This window comes from Artemia sp. Qi Xiang Cuo, chromosome 6 (assembly GCF_049724085.1).
Source record: "Artemia sp. Qi Xiang Cuo chromosome 6, ASM4972408v1, whole genome shotgun sequence".
Taxonomy (NCBI): Eukaryota; Metazoa; Arthropoda; class Branchiopoda; order Anostraca; family Artemiidae; genus Artemia; species Artemia sp. Qi Xiang Cuo.
The window spans coordinates 34,263,787-34,283,747 of NC_142799.1; the positions used below are offsets into that span (position 1 = coordinate 34,263,787).

General features: G+C 35.3%; 2 protein-coding genes across 3 annotated transcripts in view; one reads left to right on the forward strand and one right to left on the reverse strand.

The window, feature by feature from the left end:
* The window catches only part of LOC148951156 (protein adenylyltransferase Fic-like), a 464,238-nt gene that overhangs the window by 57,777 nt on the left and 386,500 nt on the right, over window positions 1-19,961 (forward strand). The gene's annotated exons all lie outside the window — the stretch shown is intronic.
* LOC148951157 (TAR DNA-binding protein 43-like) overlaps window positions 1-19,961 on the reverse strand; it is a 39,882-nt gene that overhangs the window by 16,630 nt on the left and 3,291 nt on the right. For both annotated transcript variants that reach the window (XM_089090682.1, XM_089090681.1), the window contains exons 2-3: window positions 13,687-13,941; window positions 1,908-2,206 (exon numbers count right to left, since the gene is read on the reverse strand). In XM_089090682.1, coding sequence (XP_088946808.1) covers window positions 1,908-2,206; window positions 13,687-13,921 — 534 coding nt within the window. In that variant the 5' untranslated portion in view covers window positions 13,922-13,941. The remainder of the gene's footprint in view (window positions 1-1,907; window positions 2,207-13,686; window positions 13,942-19,961) is intronic.

Below are 19,961 nucleotides of genomic sequence, written 5' to 3' on the forward strand. Positions count from 1 at the left end.
GTGCTGATCTTCCCTTCATGGTCCTTCAGCCAGGAAGTGCAATGGGGGGTGGGGGGAGGGCATTCTTCCTTTGCTTTCGCACATCCTTCCTGTTTACCTTTCCTAGATTTCTTTAGGTGTCAATTGAGAACTGGGTCGAGTCTGGCTGAGCTTAAAGTCACGCCACTGACCCCTGTTCCGAACCAAATAACCAGCAACACCAGGAATCGAGCCCCTGTCCTCACGGATAAAGACTGTTAGTTATTTTATAATACTAGCAATCTGACAAAAAGTGAGTTTCTATTGTTTACTGATTGAACAAAAAACTAATCTTAAGTTTCCAATGGATTAAAAAAATCAAAGAAGTGTATTTCAACCAAAGTTGACATGAAACGAGCATGCTTCCACGGTGGCGTGCATTTACCCCCCCCCCCACCCCCGTGGAAAATAAGGCTTTCCAAAATTGAGAATTTTTTTAGTTTTGTTTTTATTTTCCGTAGGGGCGTTGTGTAAAACTCGGGAACAAATCGTTTCCTTCGTTAGTTTCTTTCAGCTTAGCACGAGACAAGAGAAAGACAAGTGACAAAATAGACGGGAAATATATGATTTGGGCTATATATTTGCCCATAAGGTGGGGGGGGGAAGGTGGAGTATTTGGACAGTTTGAAGTCAGCAAATAATTCTTAATTCATAATAGGCAGAATAACTCTACCTAATACATTTTTCATGCAGACCCGCAGTACTTAACCCGCCCCCCCCCGCCCTAATATGCAAATATATAGCTTAAATTTGTTTCAAAAGTAACAAAGAAACTAACGAAGAAACCGGTTTGTTCTCGAGTTTTACACATGGTGAACTTGAGGAGTGGCGGATAATACACAAGTACCGGAATTATTCATGGAAAGAGAGCTGGATTTCCCAGTATTATTTAAAAATGATCAAAAATTAAACTTTAAAAAACAATTTTTTCGACTGAAAGTAGGGAGCAACATCAAAACTTAAAACGAACAGAAATTATTTCAGTATATGAAAGGAGTTGTCCCTTCCACATAACCTTGCTCTTTACGCTGAAGTTTTAACTTTTTGTCCAAATACTTTAAGAACGATTCCTGAAAATCAATGGCCGCTTAATCAGAAGAATTAGCTTTGTTTTAGAATTCCAAAAAAACTTTAGCGTAAAAAACGGGGTCTTGAGGAGGAGGAGGCAACCTCTTTCATATACGTAATAATTTCTGTTCGTTTTAAGGTTTGATGTTGCTCCTTGCTTTCAGTAGAAAAACTTGATTTTTTTATTAAATTACTAAAAGAAAATAATTGTTAAAAAACTTGTTCCAAATGTTTCTCGTCCTTTTTAAATAATACCCGGAAATCCGGTTCTCTCTCCCCTTGAAAAATTCCGGTACTTGTGTATTATACGACACTCACTCAAGATTACACGGTGCAAAACTCGAGAACAAACCGGTTTCTTCGTTACTTTAGAGACAAATTTGGACTATATATTTGCAAATTAGGGGGGGGGGGGGTGGTAAAGTATAGCGGTCAAGAATAGTGAAAGAGCAGTCTGAATGCAAAATGTATTAGGTACAATTATTCTGCATATTATGAAGTAATAATTGTTTTCCGACTTCAAACTGTCCAAATACTTTACCCCCCCCTTATGTGCAAACATATAACCCAAATTATATATTTACCTCGAAAGGGGGGGGGGGTATTTTCGAAGGGGGAGGGGGGGGGGGTAAACACCTAGAACCGTTTCCACAACTTGTCCTGTATCCACATGATCAAAAAGGTGTTATTTAAACAGGGAAAATGCTTGGGATGCAGCTCTACTTCCATTCTACACAAGAAAAGAAGAAGAAAAATCCTGCGAATATGAGAAGCTGAGTAGAAAGGACACTAAAAAAAAATTCTAATTGACTAATACTAACTTTTTCGTTAGGAATCTTGACTTCACAAAGCCGACCACCAATAAAATGTTTCTTGGCTAAAACTTGTATCTGACTATCGAAATCCTTGAAGTGAATAAATCCAAAGCCTTTCGATTTACCAGTGTGCAAATCTTTCTTAATTTCAGAAGTTACTATTTCACCATACTGCGAAAAATATTCCCTCATTGCGGATTCATCACAAGAAAAAGGAAGACCCAACACAATAAGATCAACTGTCCTCATTTTGGATTTGGCTGAGCTTGCTACATCTACATCTTGATCTACCTTTCGTTTGATACCTGGAAAATAAAAGTAAACATTTAATGCTATAGCATTGGTTTAGTAAAGAGTGATATTCCCTACTGTTGTAACAGGTAAAATTGGGTATTTTACGGATCCCCGTAAAATTGGTATTTTACGTAATCTATGTATTTTACATAATTTACGTATTTTACCGGTACCTTACATATTTACGACGCCATGCAATTTTCACAGCTTCAAAACAAGCTATAATGTGCATAAATATCTCTCTTTAACAGATAGACAGACAGGTTTGGATACGATTCTTTGAATGTTCGGTTCTTGTATGATATAGCCTCTACCGCTCAAGTTGTTCAGTCATTGACCCATTATAGAACCGGGTTTTTTCGTTTATGTCATTCAGCTCAGTATGTGACAAGACAAATAAAAGTGACATGTTAGATGGAAAATATATAATTTGGGCAATGCATTTGCACATTAGGGGCGGGGGGGGGGGGGTAAGGTATTCTGGACAATGTGAAGTTAGAAAACAATTCTTACTTCATACTATGCGGAATAATTGTACCTAACACATTAAATAAGGCATGCAGACCCGCTACACTTTACCTCCAATGCCCCACTACTCCTTTTTATCCTAATATGCAAATATATAGCCCGAATTTCTTTCTAAAGTATTATATTTTTATCATACTTAGGTATATTTCATTGGGATTGAGCGTCAGAAAAACATGTTAGAAGAATATTAGGTAGGGGGTATATCATACAAGTACCGATTTTTCTTTGTGTATAGCTGTATAGTGTCAGCTGTCTTAAAAGGTTGTCTGTGTCACTTCAGTCCTTTGTTATCAAAACAATAAAGTGTATTATAGATTATGGTACAGGTAATTAGAATTTTGAAATTGTGAAATATTAGCTATAATAAAATTATATTAGTTCTCTGAGCTGCTAAAGACAGAAAGAGCTGCAAGCAAAATTGAAATATGACAAACAAGACAAAAAAAAATAATCAAATAACCGTGAAAAAAGAGGGTAGCCAGTGGACAGAAAAGAAAATTACAGAAGCAGACATTTTGTCAGTGACTTACGACCAGCTGTCTTCGGTGCTCAAAAGAAAGAAGGAAAACTAATTTTTTAAAGTAAATCAAACAGAGCGGAAGAAAGACTGAATGAAACAAACCAAAAAAACAAGCTAGATTAAATGAGACTATTCACCAACAAGATTGGGCAAGAATTCCCTGTACTTGTTAATTCGCCAGGACACACTCAAGTTTTCGATCTGAATGTAAGATCCGAGAAAACTGGTTTCATAGCCACAAAGACAAGTGGCGAGTGACAGAATGCATTAGTACGTAAGTATGACAGCACAAGACCTTCAAGGTCCAAACCGGCGGTGCTTATCTCCGCTTCAGGGCCCTTCAGCCAGGAAGTGCAATGGGGGGTTTTGGGAGCAGTCATCTTGTACTTTTGCGCACTCTTATTGCTTACCTTCCCCAGACTTCTCCAGGTACTTATTTAGAGATGGGTCGACTCATGGCTGAGCTTACAGGATCGCACCACTGACCCCGTTCCAAACCATATAACCGGTCACGCCAGGGATTGAACCCGTACCCCTCGGACAAAGGATCCCCAACTCAGCACGCCAACCACTTAGCCAGGACGGCTTAAATTCTGTTACATAACCTTTATTGTGGGCCAAAAGACGGTGTACTTTTTTTCTATTTTCTCTAGTTGAAAATAATGCTTCCAATACCCCTAAACTTCACAAAAAATCCAAGATTTTCGTGAAATTCAACCAAAAGTTTTTTTGGGGACGCAGGGGTCCATGAAAATTGCACCTTTTGGCACAAAAGAAAGGTATTGTTTAGGTTTCTATTTTACCTTATTTTTATTTTAGGAGCAAAATATCACGTATGTCTTCTTTCCTAATTAGCTGTAACCAAAATAATTTTTTTTTCCTTCTGGGGCTAAAGGCTGATACACTAGTTTCAAGATGAGGATTACGTCTCATTCAAAGACTCTATATTACGTGCCTCCACCCAAATATGTAAAATTATCCACTATTTTCCCCCTGAATAATTCCGGATCTTTATTAGAATAGAAATTGGAGTTTCTACTCTTCTGTTTAAGTCAGAGGCAATCGTATAGCATTGCCTATAGTAAAGACCCTTAAGGGTTCAATGTATTCGTATTTGTTCATTTATTTTATTCCAGAGGCACTTCATGCGTAAGGGGTGGTCGAATAAACTTTGAAGGAGGATCAGTCAATTGGAAATCGAAAGTTCCAGGGCCCTATTCCAAAATTTAGCCTGCTTTTCAAACAATTGCTACCGAAGGATTTGTTATCGACTACAGTGTCTTTAAGAAATTCTTATTCTAGTTTAACGATCATTGTCTTTCAGCAGTTGCTTCGAAAGAATCTTCATATAAATACGTAACTAGTTTAATGGAAAGACGAAGGGAGGGTGGAGAAAAAAAATTATATGTAATTCTCAGAGACGAAACCAGGACTTTTGTTCGGGATGGGGACACGAAAAACTTTTAAAAACACATCAAAATATGTTCTAACCAAGGGATAAACTAGACTGTTAATTAAATCGTTGGGACTCTAGATGAAGGAGTTTCATCTTTGTTTCAGCCCAGGAAAATTAGAATCATTAAAACATTTCATTAAAAAGCTGAAAGTGATGCTTAAAAAGAAATTCTCAACTGGTCTTGTGGCCACAGGGTAATGCTAAAACACCAAGTCTTCCCTATATTTCCTAGGGAGTACCTTACTTTACCTTATTTTTACCATTTTTACCGATTTTACTGAGTTTTTATATTACGGTAATTTTACAACGCTAATATTCCCCCATTTTTTTCCGGGCCTCGCCATACAGGATGGATGATCGTAAAAACTTTTAAGAGGACTTATTCAATCGGAAATTTATAGATATACCGCTCATTTTAGGTCAAAATCGACCGGAGGGCAACCTGATTTCCAATGCACCCCCAAACAACTCCACAGTCCCGCATGGAACTGAATAAAAATTTCAAGAGAGTAACTTTGACCAAATCAGTCTAAGAATCCCCAAATTTCGCATCCAAAGTGAAATTATATGTGTAATCGATGTTGATAGGGTACTTACAGGTACTTACTCTCTTCAGGTACTTACAGGGTAACTGAACTGTGAGTCCAAGCAAATTCAGTCCATCCCCCCCCCCCCTTACATACAAGTCCAGTCGACATTGTCCGTCATGAGTCAACCCAAAAATCTCGATAATCATTTAGTTTTATGACTATCTACCTTAGTTTGCCCTAGGATGGATGATACACTATCTATCAACAAGTGAAAATGGCATACTTTTTAAAACAATCCTAAAAAGGCTTATGCCAGCTTAGCCTTGGCCTTTTCTCCAATTAGCCATGGCTTGATGCCAGCAATTTGATTTTAATTAGTGACTTTCAGTTACTTACAGGGTAACTGAACTGAAGGACAACCTGCCTTCTTGAATTGTTTACTCTTTTAGTGTTTATTCATTTCAGCACCATGTGGTGGGTACTCGATTTTATCTAGATCAATTTAATGCACCAAAACACTTTGTTAGTTACATGTGTTAAACTGTTTTCTATTGTTATTTGTGACGTTTCTTTTATCTATTGTTTTAGAGTTATATTGGTTTTCATTTCATAGTGACAAGTAGTTTGCTTTATGGTAAATATCTAACAAAGAGATAGAATAAACAATGGCGTATAATAAATCAAACTTAAAACAAACAGATAATACTATGAATGATTAAATGAAGCCTAAAAAAAACAAACTAAAACTAAAACGAAAGAAGTCAAACTGAAAATAAACAGAAATTACGAATCGAGTCCAAAATACGAGTCAGGCGGTTACTCCCCTTCCCCTTCAAAAAAGTTAGATTTACACTTTACTGAGAATTTAATTGAAAATTTAGTGTTTTTTTAGTTGTCAACTTAAATGAACTGGAATTAAAAGGAAAAAGTAGTGATGAAAATAATCCTCCTTCAAAAATAATAATACTAAATTCATTGTTACAAATATATGTATTTTTAGAGGTTGCTCTTATGTTTTTTCTTATTTTGTTTTTCTAGAACTCAATTGGTAGTTTGGCTTTTTAGAATATTATGACAAAATGATATATTCAAAATATATCTACTCTGCATTAAACTGCACATGAAAACCAAGAGTTTAGATGGCAGCAGCCCAACTTTTATTTGTGGTAATTTCAGTTTGGTTAAGTTTGACTTGATTATTAATTTCAAATTCTTTTTGCTTTAGGTTTCATGCATTAACTCGGCAATTGTTGTTCCTGTTGCTTACTATAAGGCAATTTCGACTCTGTTTTAAATTGCTATTCATTTTTTTATTTGATGATACTTATTCTTTTTTCTTAATTAATTTTCTTCTTTTCTCTTTTTTTTGGTGACTGTGGACATCTTTTTCTAACTCAATATCAGAGAAGAAGTCAGAAAATATCTTTCTTTTCTTACTGCAGATATCAGATTTTTTTTTATTTTAGAAAGGGCAAATAGCCATAATATGTTTGACTTCTGTTGATGGATGTATTTGTTATTTATTCTAAATAAAACGCTTACTACTAATATTCAGTCCAATATAATATTTTAGTTTCGAGGCAAAAAAACAAATATACAAAAAACAGTACATAGCATATACTTTACATGAACAACAAATAATAAAGATATGCTAATTAAAATAAAAATGGAGATTAGATTTTAAAAAATTTGAAAAACAAACTCCCTGAAGGAAGTAAATAGATACTAAAATCTAAACGAGTGGAAATATACTCCTAAAATGATTAAAATTTAAATTAGAACATAAATTACTATTAATAAATGAATAAAACTTGAGACAAATAGAAACTAAAATGAATAAACGCAAGTTCACAATTAACAGATAATACCTCAAATAAAAATCGGGTTGCCAACTCCGACAGGAGTGTCGTCTTTGCTTTAAAGAATACTTACATTTCAACAGTTGTTTTAATCACAACGCTGCGAAGAATTCATAAACAACAATCAAGTTTAAAGGCGAAAACAATTTCTCAGGAAAAATACATTTGTGACAACCTATAGTATGTTAATATTTTAAAAGTGTTATTCTACTCACTATTGCTTCCTTTTAGTTTCATTTCATTCAAAAGTATAGAACATCAGTAAGTCAATACACATTTAAAACGTCAATTTTAAACTAATCTTTTTTAGTTTTCAATAAAGTGCAAACAACAGAAGCCTCTGAGGCAATGAAAGGGGTTGCAGCCCCTGTATTTAAAATGGGAGGGGCAAATACTCTAGCTTTTATTTTAATTTTTTTGTTCTTTATTTGATATCATTCGTTTAAGAAAATGTTGTTTTAAATTTTAGTTAGCCATTTGTAATAATTAAAACCCTTCCCAAATAGACCCTTGCTTTGCTCAACATTTTTTATTATTTCAATCCTTGAACAGAAAACCATATCTACAGAAAGCTCAGAAGCTTCATATTTATTCTATTGTAAATTTATGAGTGCCAGATAAGCCCTCGGCTTCGGGAGAAAAGATAATCTCTATAAACATCTCTGAAATATTGAACTGAGGGATGTCAAACACGAATCTCTTTATGCCTATTTATCTTATAAAAGAGGCCAATTAGCTAGAAATAAATGAAATAGGTGTGTTTTGTATTGGTGTTAAAAAACAAGCCAAATTTAAGTGGTATTATGTTAACAGAAAGACAACATTGTAGGCTATAATGACTTGGAAGGTTCTTGACATAATTTCAGCGTCAATATATTAGAAATTAATGATACTAACTAGGTAGTTTTATTTTGATTCTTATTCAAAGATTCTAGTTCCATAAATATTACACATTATTTATGGTGTAATACAACAAATATAATCTTCTTGACACCATAGTAAGGGATACCAGGAAATTCTGGAAAACTTTTCACAGGATTGTAAACAGCTTTCTAGTATGACTCATTTTTCCACATCCGAGTGTACCAGCAATTAACTTTATTATGTGGGCTTTATTTGAAAAATACTGGAAGGCGTCATAACATCTAACCGTCAGGAGCACTAACGTCAGGACATCGACAAAATCCGTCATAACACCGACAAAAAAATCCGTCAGAACCACTAACTGTCATAACATCTCAAATTTTAAAACTTTAGTTTTTTGGGGTTTAGGGGGAGGGGGGAAAGGTACCTAGGTTAGGTTACGTATTTAATATATGCTATGCTTTACCCCCACCCCCCTGATGTGCAAATATATAGCCGAAATTTGTTTCTAAACTATTATATACTTATTACCATTATGTAAACTTATAATTTTTTTTTAGATGTTATGACGTTTAGTACTTGTGACGGTTAGTCGAAATGGTAGCACCCCGAAAAATACATGACAAACTTGTATCTCTTACCGGATTCCTGTAGGAAGTGTTCTATGAAAAGAAGCAATAGGTATTCATGTAGCCTACCAGAAATATTAGGGTATAATTAAAATTTAGTATGGGTAATGTGGACAGTGATGCTCATTATACCCTGGATTGTTGAAATCAGAAATATGAGAGCAGATAACTGAGCGTTTGTTTGGTATATATTAAAAATATTTTGCATACATAAAAAACTAGGTATGAAGCAACAACCTGAATAATATTCAGATGCAGGTCTGGTCTGGTACTTTCAGCAGTCAAAACTACTTGATGTCAAATTAGGATAGGCTCACTTAAACAACAAGCTGTTATGCTTGTTGTATAGTGCCTCCAGTAAAGAATGGAGGTCCTATGTTCATTTTAATGCTGACTCTTTCAAATGTAAAGATCTTATCTGTCCTCGCGAACTTCATGATTGACACAAATCTTTTCAAGGTTCTAGCCGTTTACCCCCCCCCCCCCCCGAAAATACCCCCTGGAAAATACTGCCATGGAAAATAACCCCGTAGAAAATAAGGTTTCCAAATTTGAGAGTTTTATTTGAGTTTTTTTTTATAGTTTGGTTGTAAAGTACTAAGGAACGGAAAAAGAGGAATTTACACACCAAAAGTGGAATTTACACACCAAAAACTACCACAAATCACCATTAATAAATAAATGAAACTCAAAACTAACAAAAATTACAAAAGATAACCTAGTCAAACTCAAAACGAGCAAAAATTAAAAGGATTGGGGCTGACAACCCCATGTCTTCTGAAGACCAGAACACAATTTGCATTTTACTAAAAAAAAAAAACGTGTATTGTCAGTTTAATATAAATATTCTGATGTTTATTCTCTATAGTTTTAATACTTCTTTATTTATTAAAGTCAAAAATTTGAAAACATTCAAAATGTATCTTATTTACAGTAAAGTGCAAATTATGTTCTGGTCTTGAGGAGGTTCCGGGGTTTTGAGCCCTACTCATGTTAAATTTTGCTCGTTTTGAGTTTGAATCGGTTATTTATTGTAATTTCTGTTCGTTTTGGGTTCAATCCATTTATTGATGGTAATAAGTGGTAGTTTTACGCTTGGAAAATACTTTGAATTTATTTCTACTCATTTTTGGCTTAATGAGGCTTTTTACTATTCCTTGACAAACTTGTTTTGTGGAAAGTTTTTTAAATTAATTTCTGTTTATTTTTATTGACATAATTTTTTTCATAGAAAAAAAGTATTTTATATCTTTTTTTCTATCAGACTCCATAGTTTTTACTTTGAAGATTGTTTGACTTTATTTCTGCTCATTTTTGGTTTAATGAGGCTCTATACTTTTCTTAAATTTTTTGTTCTGTATGTTCTGTAAGTAATTAAATAAAAAAACAAGTTTTTCAACTAAAAGTAAAGAGCAACATCAAACCTTAAAACGAACAGAAATTATTAGGTATATGAAAAGGATTGACTCCTCCTCAAGACCTCGCTCTTTACGCTAATTTTTTTTTTATATAGCATTTAGAAAAAAAAGCTGAACTGCCTAACAATTCTAAAGCTAAAGCTAAGCAAATTCTAATTAACCTGCCATTGTGTTTCCGAAATCGTTCTTAAAGAATTAGGACAAAAAGTGAAAATTTTAGCGTAAAGAGCAAGGTCTTTTGGAAGGGACGACTCCTTTCATGTATGTAATAATTTTTGTTCGTTGTAAGTTTTGATTTTGCTCCTTACTTTCAGTTGAAAAAACTTTTTTTTCACTTAATTTCTGATCTTATTTTAAATAATACTGGAAATCCGGCTTTCTTTCCATGAAAAATTCAGGTAACTGTGTTTTATACGCCACTCACTCAAGTTTACGCTGCATAAAACTCAAGAACAAACCAGTTTCTTTGCTACTTTAGAAACAAATTAGGGCTATATATTTGCACATTAGGGGAAGGGGGGTAAAGTATAGCAGGTCTGCATGCAAAATGTGTTAGGTACAATTATTCTGCATATTATGAAGTAAGAATTATTTTCTAACTTCAAACCTGCTTCAAACTGTCCAAATATTTTAACCCCCACCCCTCTTATGTGCAAATATATAGCCCAAATTATATATTTCCCATATAATCTGTCACTAGTCTTTGTCTTGTCTCACGCTAAGCTGAAAGAAACTAACGAAGAAACCGGTTTTTTTCACGAGTTTTACACAGCTTAAATTGGAATGAGTGGCATGTAATACACAAGTACCAAAATTTCTTCCCCCTACGAAAAAAAAACAACTCAAATGAAATCCTCAAATTCGGAAAGCCTAATTTTCCGCGGGGGGGGGGATTTTCCAGGGGTAAACACCGGCCACCCTTTTCAAGTAGAGTATCTCACATTTATCCCTCCAGTGAAATGATCTCGCTAATTGAGTAGGTGGGAATGTTCCCTATTCTTCCCTCTAAGACAAAGACATAGTCAACGGTTTTCACATCTTTATAGTACAAGTCTTCCGCCATCTCTGCGTGCATGCTTTCATCATCTGAGTCACTTAGATGAATTCTTTTTCTATTTCATCCTGACTATTATCTATGCTGTCAAAAACCAATATCTTTTCCCTTTTTTCTTGTTCTTCTCACATTTTTCTTTCCCTTGACTTTTGATGTTTGGTCAGTGACGTCTTTCATCAGTTGGATGTTTGCAGTTGTGTTGGTGGCTACAATGCTTTTACTCCTTTTGTGGTTGGTAGTATTTTTTCTGGCACTGGCTTTAGGGTGAGAGAAATCTCTTCAAGACTAACATTCGGGCATATTGATGTTTCTGGTGGTAATTCTAAATATGCATTAGATGTGTCCTTAGTTGGGACAGATCCTTGTTTTCAGGAGGATTGAAACTTGGAGAGGCTAGTTTTGCATGATCAGAGACATACGAACTCAGCAATTCGTCATCAGTAAAAATGTTATGGTTGAAGGAATAGACTCCAAAACTCTAGAGCCAGACTGAATATTTTGTGGCATGAAAGCCTGTGAAAAAACACTACCAAGCAGTTAGGCAGTATTGTCAATATTGATTAGCGTACCAGGATGGTTAGGCATCCACGTATCACCAGCTCTATTGTAGCTTTAAGTGGTCCAGAGACAGATCTTTCCAGGGGCTGAAGCTTGTGACTTGTATGTGATGGGAACCTAATGATTACAACCTCATTTGTTTTAATATATCCCAGTGTTTCTGAACTAATATGGATCACATGGTTGTCCATAATCAATATGATTTTTGCGGCAAGACTGCATTGTGTGTGCTTTTGAAAGTGTTTTAGAAATTCAGTAAAGTTTTCAACAGTCATTCATCTGCCTATGTAAGCAGCACCTTTGATGCTAGTAGGCACCAGAGACCCATGTGTTTTTTAAGTGAACACATGTAAAGACCATACAAACGGGGAATTACTACACATGTAGCACTAACAGCAAAGCATAATGTTACAAATCCATCCCTCTTAGCTGATATTAGTTGACCAACTTGCTTAGCTGCTTTTGGAGTAATCCCTTTCTTAGGATTTTGCACAGTCATGAGGCCAGTTTTGTCAACGTTCCATGTAGCATGGGCTTCAAATTTCCCCTTTTCTAGCACAGCTGAGTAACTGTAAAAAAAACTCATTAACTGCAATTTATTGATCACTGTAACCTGAGAGATGATTGTAGCCCGAGGAGCTTGGATAGACTCACCTGGGTTTCTCTTCAAGAATAAAGTTAGCTAATCCATAACTGCAGTTTTATTATTTTCCAAGCTTTTTAGAATCTTTTTCTTGTTCATCTTTGCAAACTAATTGGTCAGAATATGACACTGTTTTGGACTGAGTCTGCAGTGCAGCTTTTACAAGATAATTAGTTAGATTATTTTCTCCAATAGTACTTAATTTTTTTTTATGCCTAAATACCTCTGATTCCTTGCTCTCAAGTTCATTAAAGGACACTTATTTCCACAGTTCTGCCTATCTTATCAGGCTTGCTCAAGGAATATTGAGTTACTTTGTTGTTTTCTTCTTGGAAACACCATTGTTAATCATTATCAAAGCTTCTTTAATTGCCTACCTGTCTGTTAAGCCCCTGATTGACTTTCTTAAGACAAGTTCCTACTATCTGAAACAGAATTAGATATTATAATCTGGGTGCAGAGAAGATTTTTCAGCAAATGAGGCATCGTGGATACCCCTGTCCGTATTACCCTGGTCATTGTTGTCTTTATTGCACTTAAATCAGTTACAATAAGAAACTTAAAACATGCCCACTCCATTAAGTACCACTTCAAATTGCAATTATCCATAGCCTAAGTAACACTCTCTTGAACTTAGCTTAAACACTATCTATAGCTAAATAATACTTGCTGATATTTTAATTAAGTGAAAACCAAGAAATTTACTTTTACCTTTGCAAATTTATTCTCATAGAAATGAATGTATAATCTTAGCAACTAAATCCATCAACCACGTGTCTCTTCCATTAATACTACCTGTTTTGGCTATAATGAATTTTAACCCAGAGTTACCTGGAGTGCATGGGAATTGGGTACCCATATTAACCAATTGTTCATTTTGCCCTGGTATTCCCTACCTATTTGTTGTACTTTTTTCTGCATATATATTCATTTTTACAGGCTCATCAAAGAAAAAAAAATTACGACCCACTTGTTTTTGTTATTTGCAGATTCGTTTCATCCTGAGACCAAACCTTAAATCCATGAACAGTACTTAAATAATAATTCCAACTGTTAGCCACCTTACCAATGTGGAATCTCCATGTATCCAGTAAAACCTTGACATCCCTAGCTATGTATGTATTATGGCAGATGGTGAATTGAACTCAAAACTGACAGTTTACAAAGAACACCTTTTTGATTTTGGATGGCTAATGTGCTTTGGCCTGTAGGTTCTATCTCTTACATGCTGGATGTTAAAGATACATTTTTACTTCAATGGGTTTTATTCATTTTCCTGGAAAGATTATTCTGATCTTCATAAGTTTAAATACACTCATTCAAGGACAAACATTTCACTTCCCTTCAAACAATGTAAAAGATTTGTCCTTAAATAAATCAATCTTCTACAATTTCTTGTGAACTAAGGTAAATCTCTGAAAGCAGTTCTTACCTTTGGAAAAGGTACAGAAGTAGACATGGTTTGACCATCCATCATCTGGCGGCAGCAACTTTCCTTCACTGGCCCTCAGTCCTCTCATAGCACCTGTTTCTGGAGATTCGTACCTCAATCCAATAGCATCTGGAAACTGAGCTGTCAGAGTAGCTAGACACAGAGAATTATCATCTTCTGTTGGTAATTCCACAGTTTCATCAGAATCAGAACTTCTAACCAGTATGTAAGTCATTTTTGTGTAAGAAATTGAAGCTAAAAGTATAAGCTTTTAAAAATGCAAAACATGAGGAAAATAAATAACATCCTCTTCAAGCATGTCAACATTCTAAAGGAGCCATACAAGCTACAGCCCCTATTTCAAATTCTTTTTTTAAGCTTTATCCACACAAGTTGCAATGTCATGGCTGCAGCAGGAGCTGCAACCTAGTAAAGAGCAAACCACAGCCCATAGTAATCAAAAGTTGAAAAACACGCTTAAAAAAAAAAGCGTTCTAGTGAGAAAAAATTGCCACCTGACACTAAATCAGGAATGGTAACTATTGTTTCGGTTGATCTTAGAAGTAAAATTTATTGTGAAAAGAAATTTATGGTGATTTCGAAAAAGAGCCTGAAACCCCTTGAAAATGGCGTCAAATCGAAATAAAAAGTGCACCATTGGAATCAGAATGGTCAAAATCTTGTACATATACTTATCTGTGTCTTTACACAAATTTGTTAGTAGGCCCTACTGAATAAATTTTAAGCCACCGTATTCTATCACCACAAAGAAGACACTACTTCCATCCATTCGTTCCCAGGTACTTCGGGTTATGGAAGCATTGAATTAAGTGACTCTAGTGTAAACCAGTGTTTTAGTTCTAACTTATGTCCCCCCAAATCCCAACTTAATAATATCCCCATAATTTGTCCGCTGTCCTCCTTTTCTCTCAAGCCCGGTCCAGCCCCGCCTTTTAATCCTGCTTCTCAAACAAATCCCAGCCTTCATCCCAAAAAAGATGCCTCTCCTCTCCCATCTCCACGTTCCTCCCCCCCCCCCCCCCAGTGTCTCCCACAATTAACAAACAAAAAATTGCCCTCTTTAGTAACCGTTTTACTTTCCCAAAGTTTCTAGTTACAAACGCCGAAAGCCTGAATTTCGACAAATTGATCGAGCTAGAGGCCCTCTGTCAAGTACACAAAATTGATGTAATTGCCGTAACTGAGGTCCAAGTACAGAACCCTAATTTATTGAAAATTAATAACCCCTCCCAATTCATAAAACTTCGTCCTCATGATAAAATGAGAGGTGGAATAATATTATTTCTCAATAATAATCGCTTTCCTAAATTAATTCATGCTCCCAACCTTTCAGATTACGATGAAATCATTTGGGTAAGTGTAAGACCCAAAGTTTTACCACTCGCCTTTAATTTTGTTTTGCTGCTTCTATTATTCCCCAAATCAAAACGCTGCACAAAGACGGCGATTCTACCAACAACTGCATAGTAGTGCTGACTTTGTCCTCTACAAATTCCTGGACGCTGGTATTTTCTTAGTCGGTGATGCTAATGATCTAAAGTTAAATTCCCTTTGTAGTTCCCTAAACTTAAAACAAATAGTAAAAATACCAGCAACAAAAGGAAATTCTACCCTTGATTAGATTTGCACCAATATGCAGGCATTCTATACCCCTCCTGTCCCCTTGCCCCCGTTAGGAGGAAGTTACCATTTTTGTTTATTAACAAAGCCTCTCAACAGCTTTGACCATACTTTTTCTGTTACTGAGTTCTCTTATCGCCCAATTTCCAATGATGGCCTTTACACATTTGGATTACCAATGAAAACTGGCTGACTCTCAAAGGAAAAAATGACATTAATTTTAAAGTCTCTGAATTCCAAAATCTGATCAAAACAAAATACATAAAATCCTTCCCTGTGAACAAAGTAAAAACTGTTCTAATGACAAACCATACATTACTAGCCAATTGAAAAAATTAATTAGAATTAAATCGAATCTACTAAAGAGTGGTAAAACATCCGAAGCGAACTCACTGTGTAAACATATAAAAAAAGAAATACGTAAATCTGCTTCTTCATATTACAAATGCAAAGTCCAGGATTTATTTTCTACAAAGCCAAAAAATTTGTGGAAAAACACATAATAATATAGATTTCCATTTCCAAGAAGACCCTTCAGTTACAGCCAATGATCTGAACAGGTTTCTTTCTTCCATAGTTCAGAATCTCCCTCCTTTCTTTTGACACTCCTTATGATTTGTGCTCTCTCAATTTTCCCATTATTTTGCCCTCGGATGTGGAGCCAAAAATTAAGAACATTAAAAAGTGTAGTACATGTCCACTAGACATCCCAATTGTACTAATTAAAGCCTTTGCTGACAATCTCTCAGAGCCTTTGTCCGTACTTTTTAATGAAATTACCTCTACTGGCAAATTTCCAAATTGTTGGAAATTAGGTTTTATTACTCCCATAAAAAAGAAAGGTAACAATTTTGAAGTTATATGAAAGCTTTTTAGCTGAGTGGTTGAAAGTAAAGATAATCCCAAATATTGACCAAAGACAATTCGGAAACCTATGCTCTACATCTACTATCCACTATCTTATTCACCTTATGGACACAATATGTAACACACTCAAAAAACCCAATACCTGGCTCAATGTTATTGCTGTTGACTTGCAAAAAGCTTTTGATTTAATCAACCACAATATGCTATTAGAAAAATTATCTAATGACTTTCAAGATGACCCATATTTAATTGGAAAAATTGTGTCCTTCCTCTCTAATAGAGCGCATGTCATAAAATACCTGAATGCTTATTCTGATCCCCTCCCAATTTCAATTGGTATGCCCCAAGGAAGCATTTTGGGCCCAAATTCATTTCTTACAATGATAAATAACCTTGGTTTTTATTTTTCAGATAGATGGAAATTCGTTGAAGATCTAACCATCTTAGAGACATGTTTCAAAAATTCATAAAACAACCCAATGGACATCTTTAAATTGATATGAACCGAAGCTGTTACCAACCTAATGAGATTAAGCCATTTAATGTTGACCATTCATGCCTTTTATTCTCACGTGACTCCCTCTTATTTTTCTTGTCCAATCCCCACTGACCTATCCGTTACTATTATAAAATGACAGGCTTTTACTATTTCAAGTGACTTAAAATCGAATTGCCATAACACGGGCATCTTAAAACGTGCAAATGCCGCATTTTCCCTCCTTGAACTCCTTAAAAAATTTAAGTGCCCTAAATCACATTGTTTGAGGATTTTCCTGTCATTTGTATACCCAACCCTTGAGTACGCCTGTCCTGTTTGGCATCCTGGAATTTCCATTGAATTGTTGGACAGAATAGAGGCAGCCCAAAAAAGGTGCCTCAGAATTATCTTCAATGAGGGTAAAGTACCTCATATTTCCCTTCTTAGGAGAGCTAATCTTGTCACCCTTAAGGAAAGGAGAGCAAAAATTACCTTGCGTTTTGCTAACAATGCCCTTCATAACCCTCAAACAACTCCCTTTTTCCCTGGTCAATATTCACCCCTTTGACCCGCCTCCTGCGTTCTGTGTCAACAAAAATCTCCTTCTTGTCCCAATAAGAGTTTGCACTGAAAGATATAGAAGAACTTTTATCCCTTACATAGTTGACATTTTCAACCAGTGCATCTCTGCAGCCCCCCCCACTCACTTTTACCTCATAGTTATTAATTTTAATGCCCATTTTGCAAATTTGGAGGTTTTTTATTTATGTTTTTTAGTCACTAACTAACTTGTGTTTTTTTTTTTTTATTTTACTTTATCCCCTTGTAAATTTTACGAGTTTTCGTTTTTTTTTTGGCATTTTTGCTGACTTAACATTGGCCTTCTAATTTTATGGGTTTAATTTATTTTTGTTTTTAAAATTTTTAAGTATTTGGCAACCCTTTTATAATTATCTGTTGTTGCTTAATTGTTTGTTTTTATTGTTCTTTTTTCACTTTATTTGACGCTCAAGTGCGAATTCGACCCTTTCGGGCTTGTGATAGCCGTTTTTCAGCAATAAATCTTATCTTATCTTACATCCTTGTCTGAGAACATTTTCTATCCCATAAGTTGCAAAAAAAAATAATTACCAAGTTAGGTCCCTAATGCAGACAACTAGGCTATCAAGCATAGAAACTTTATCAATCTATATAGTCATCTTTTAGGAGCCAGTGTTAATGGGTTAAAAAATTCTTCATGCCAAACATGGAAGGAAAGATGAAATTAAGAACCTGAAAACACCAAATTTGGCCTGTATATCCAATCAAGGTACTTTCAGTCACTTGCACAAAACCATGCTTACTTGTGGAAAGCTACACTTCTCTACTTTTACCTGCTAATGTGATGAAACTTGGATTTATTAACCTTCTGCACTCTGCTCATCATGACTGGTTCAGCCAATAACTTTGCTAGTACCCATGATAATACTACTACTACTACTAACAACTCATGGAGGCACCAAGCTGCCTGAAGCCAACACAGCTATGCTTGCTATTCCTCCATTAGTGTGCAAGATTTACTGGTATGTTTCAAAACTTACTCTTATACCAAATAAGTTACCAGTAACATTGGTAAGTCCCTTTAAGTTATCACATATGTGGTAAGTTTCAAATACTCATGAATTTTAAAGAAAATATTTTCTGTTCTCTGACAGATTGATAAGAAAAAATATTATTTTTAACTTAAATTACTTTAAATTGCAGCTAGGAGCAATCTAAGGATTACTCCTTGTAGAGCTCTGAAATGATGAATAGTTTTATGCAGACTCACTGATGACCAGGTGCTGTTGCATCTTTGGTAGCATCCCAATTAAGTTTACACTCTCTGGAGGACCACTCAGCATCTAGCCTTTGTTTAAAAATATCAATGGATTCAGCAGTAACTGTTTGATTAGATAATTTGTTCCAATTGTTGACAATACATGTTGAGAAGAATTGAGTACAGACTCTAGAAATTGTAGACTACTTGACAAGTTTCAGGTGATGCCCTCTGGTTCCTGAATTGGCACCAGCAGTATGGAATATTGCTGGGAGAATATTGCCCTCAATAACTTAAAGGTTAAAACGGCATCCCCTCTTTTTCTCCTGTTAACAAGATTAGGGAGACTCAGCTTTGACAGTCTTACAGGGTAAGAAAGCTGTTGCATGCCAGATATCACTTTAGTAGCACATCTCTGCACATCTTCAGGAACTTTTATGTCTTTATTTTTAAAATAAGGAGAGGCAAGAGACATTCCAACTTGCTTCAGGTCATTTGCATTAAGAGTTGATTTGCTGCTGATAATGGAAGGAGCATCATTAATGAAGATATTAAATAGTGTAGGACCCAAGAAATTTCACTGAGGGACCCCATTCAGAACATGCATTGAGGAAGAAAGAATACAACTACCTGAGTTGTCAAATAACTGAACACATTGATTATGCAAATAGAGAAAGTCAAGGATCCAGAGCAAGGAGTTCTCTTCAAGCTTTACTGCACATGTAATTTAATTGCAAGTCAATTGTGACACACTTTGTCAAAGGCTTTTAAGAAGTTAATCAGAATCATGTTAGCAGGCACCCCAATATCAAGCAACTTGGTTATGTGATATGATTCAAGGAGATAGGTGTCAACAGATCTTCCAGAACAAAAGCCATGTTGTGAATTGTGTAAAACATTGTTTTTTTCAAGGTGTTTAACAACTGCAGAGTTGATTATTCTTTCAAGATCCTTAACAACTGCTGATGTCATGCTGATGGGTCCATAATTTTTGGCAAGGTACTTTCTACCTTTTTTAAAAATTTGTGTTATTTTTTTATTTCCTACTTCATTTACACAGGGAAAACAAATTATAAAAAATTGCAATTTAGGCTTCAGATAATTCTTTATAAGATATAAGCTAGAGCTGCTGCTGCTCCTCCTCATCTGGTGCATTGTCAATTCCTATGTCTGGCAGATCATCTTCCCCCAGACCATCTCCATAATCACATGGCAGCAAACTGTTGGCAGAAAGACGAGATGGTGAACATCCCTTCCAGCCTTTCATGTTGATTTCCTGGTATTTTTGAAGCTGCATGGCAATGCTCATTTTTTTTCACCATTGAGTGACAGATGGACCATTAGAATTTTGTTGACTATTTCATGCTTGACATGGTTTCTATGTGGTGGGTCTGAACTAGTCCATAACCTGACCAGTGTCTGTTGCAGGAGGCTCACATTAACACAAATTGTTTAGATTTTTACAGCCACTCCTGTAAGCACCAACTTTGC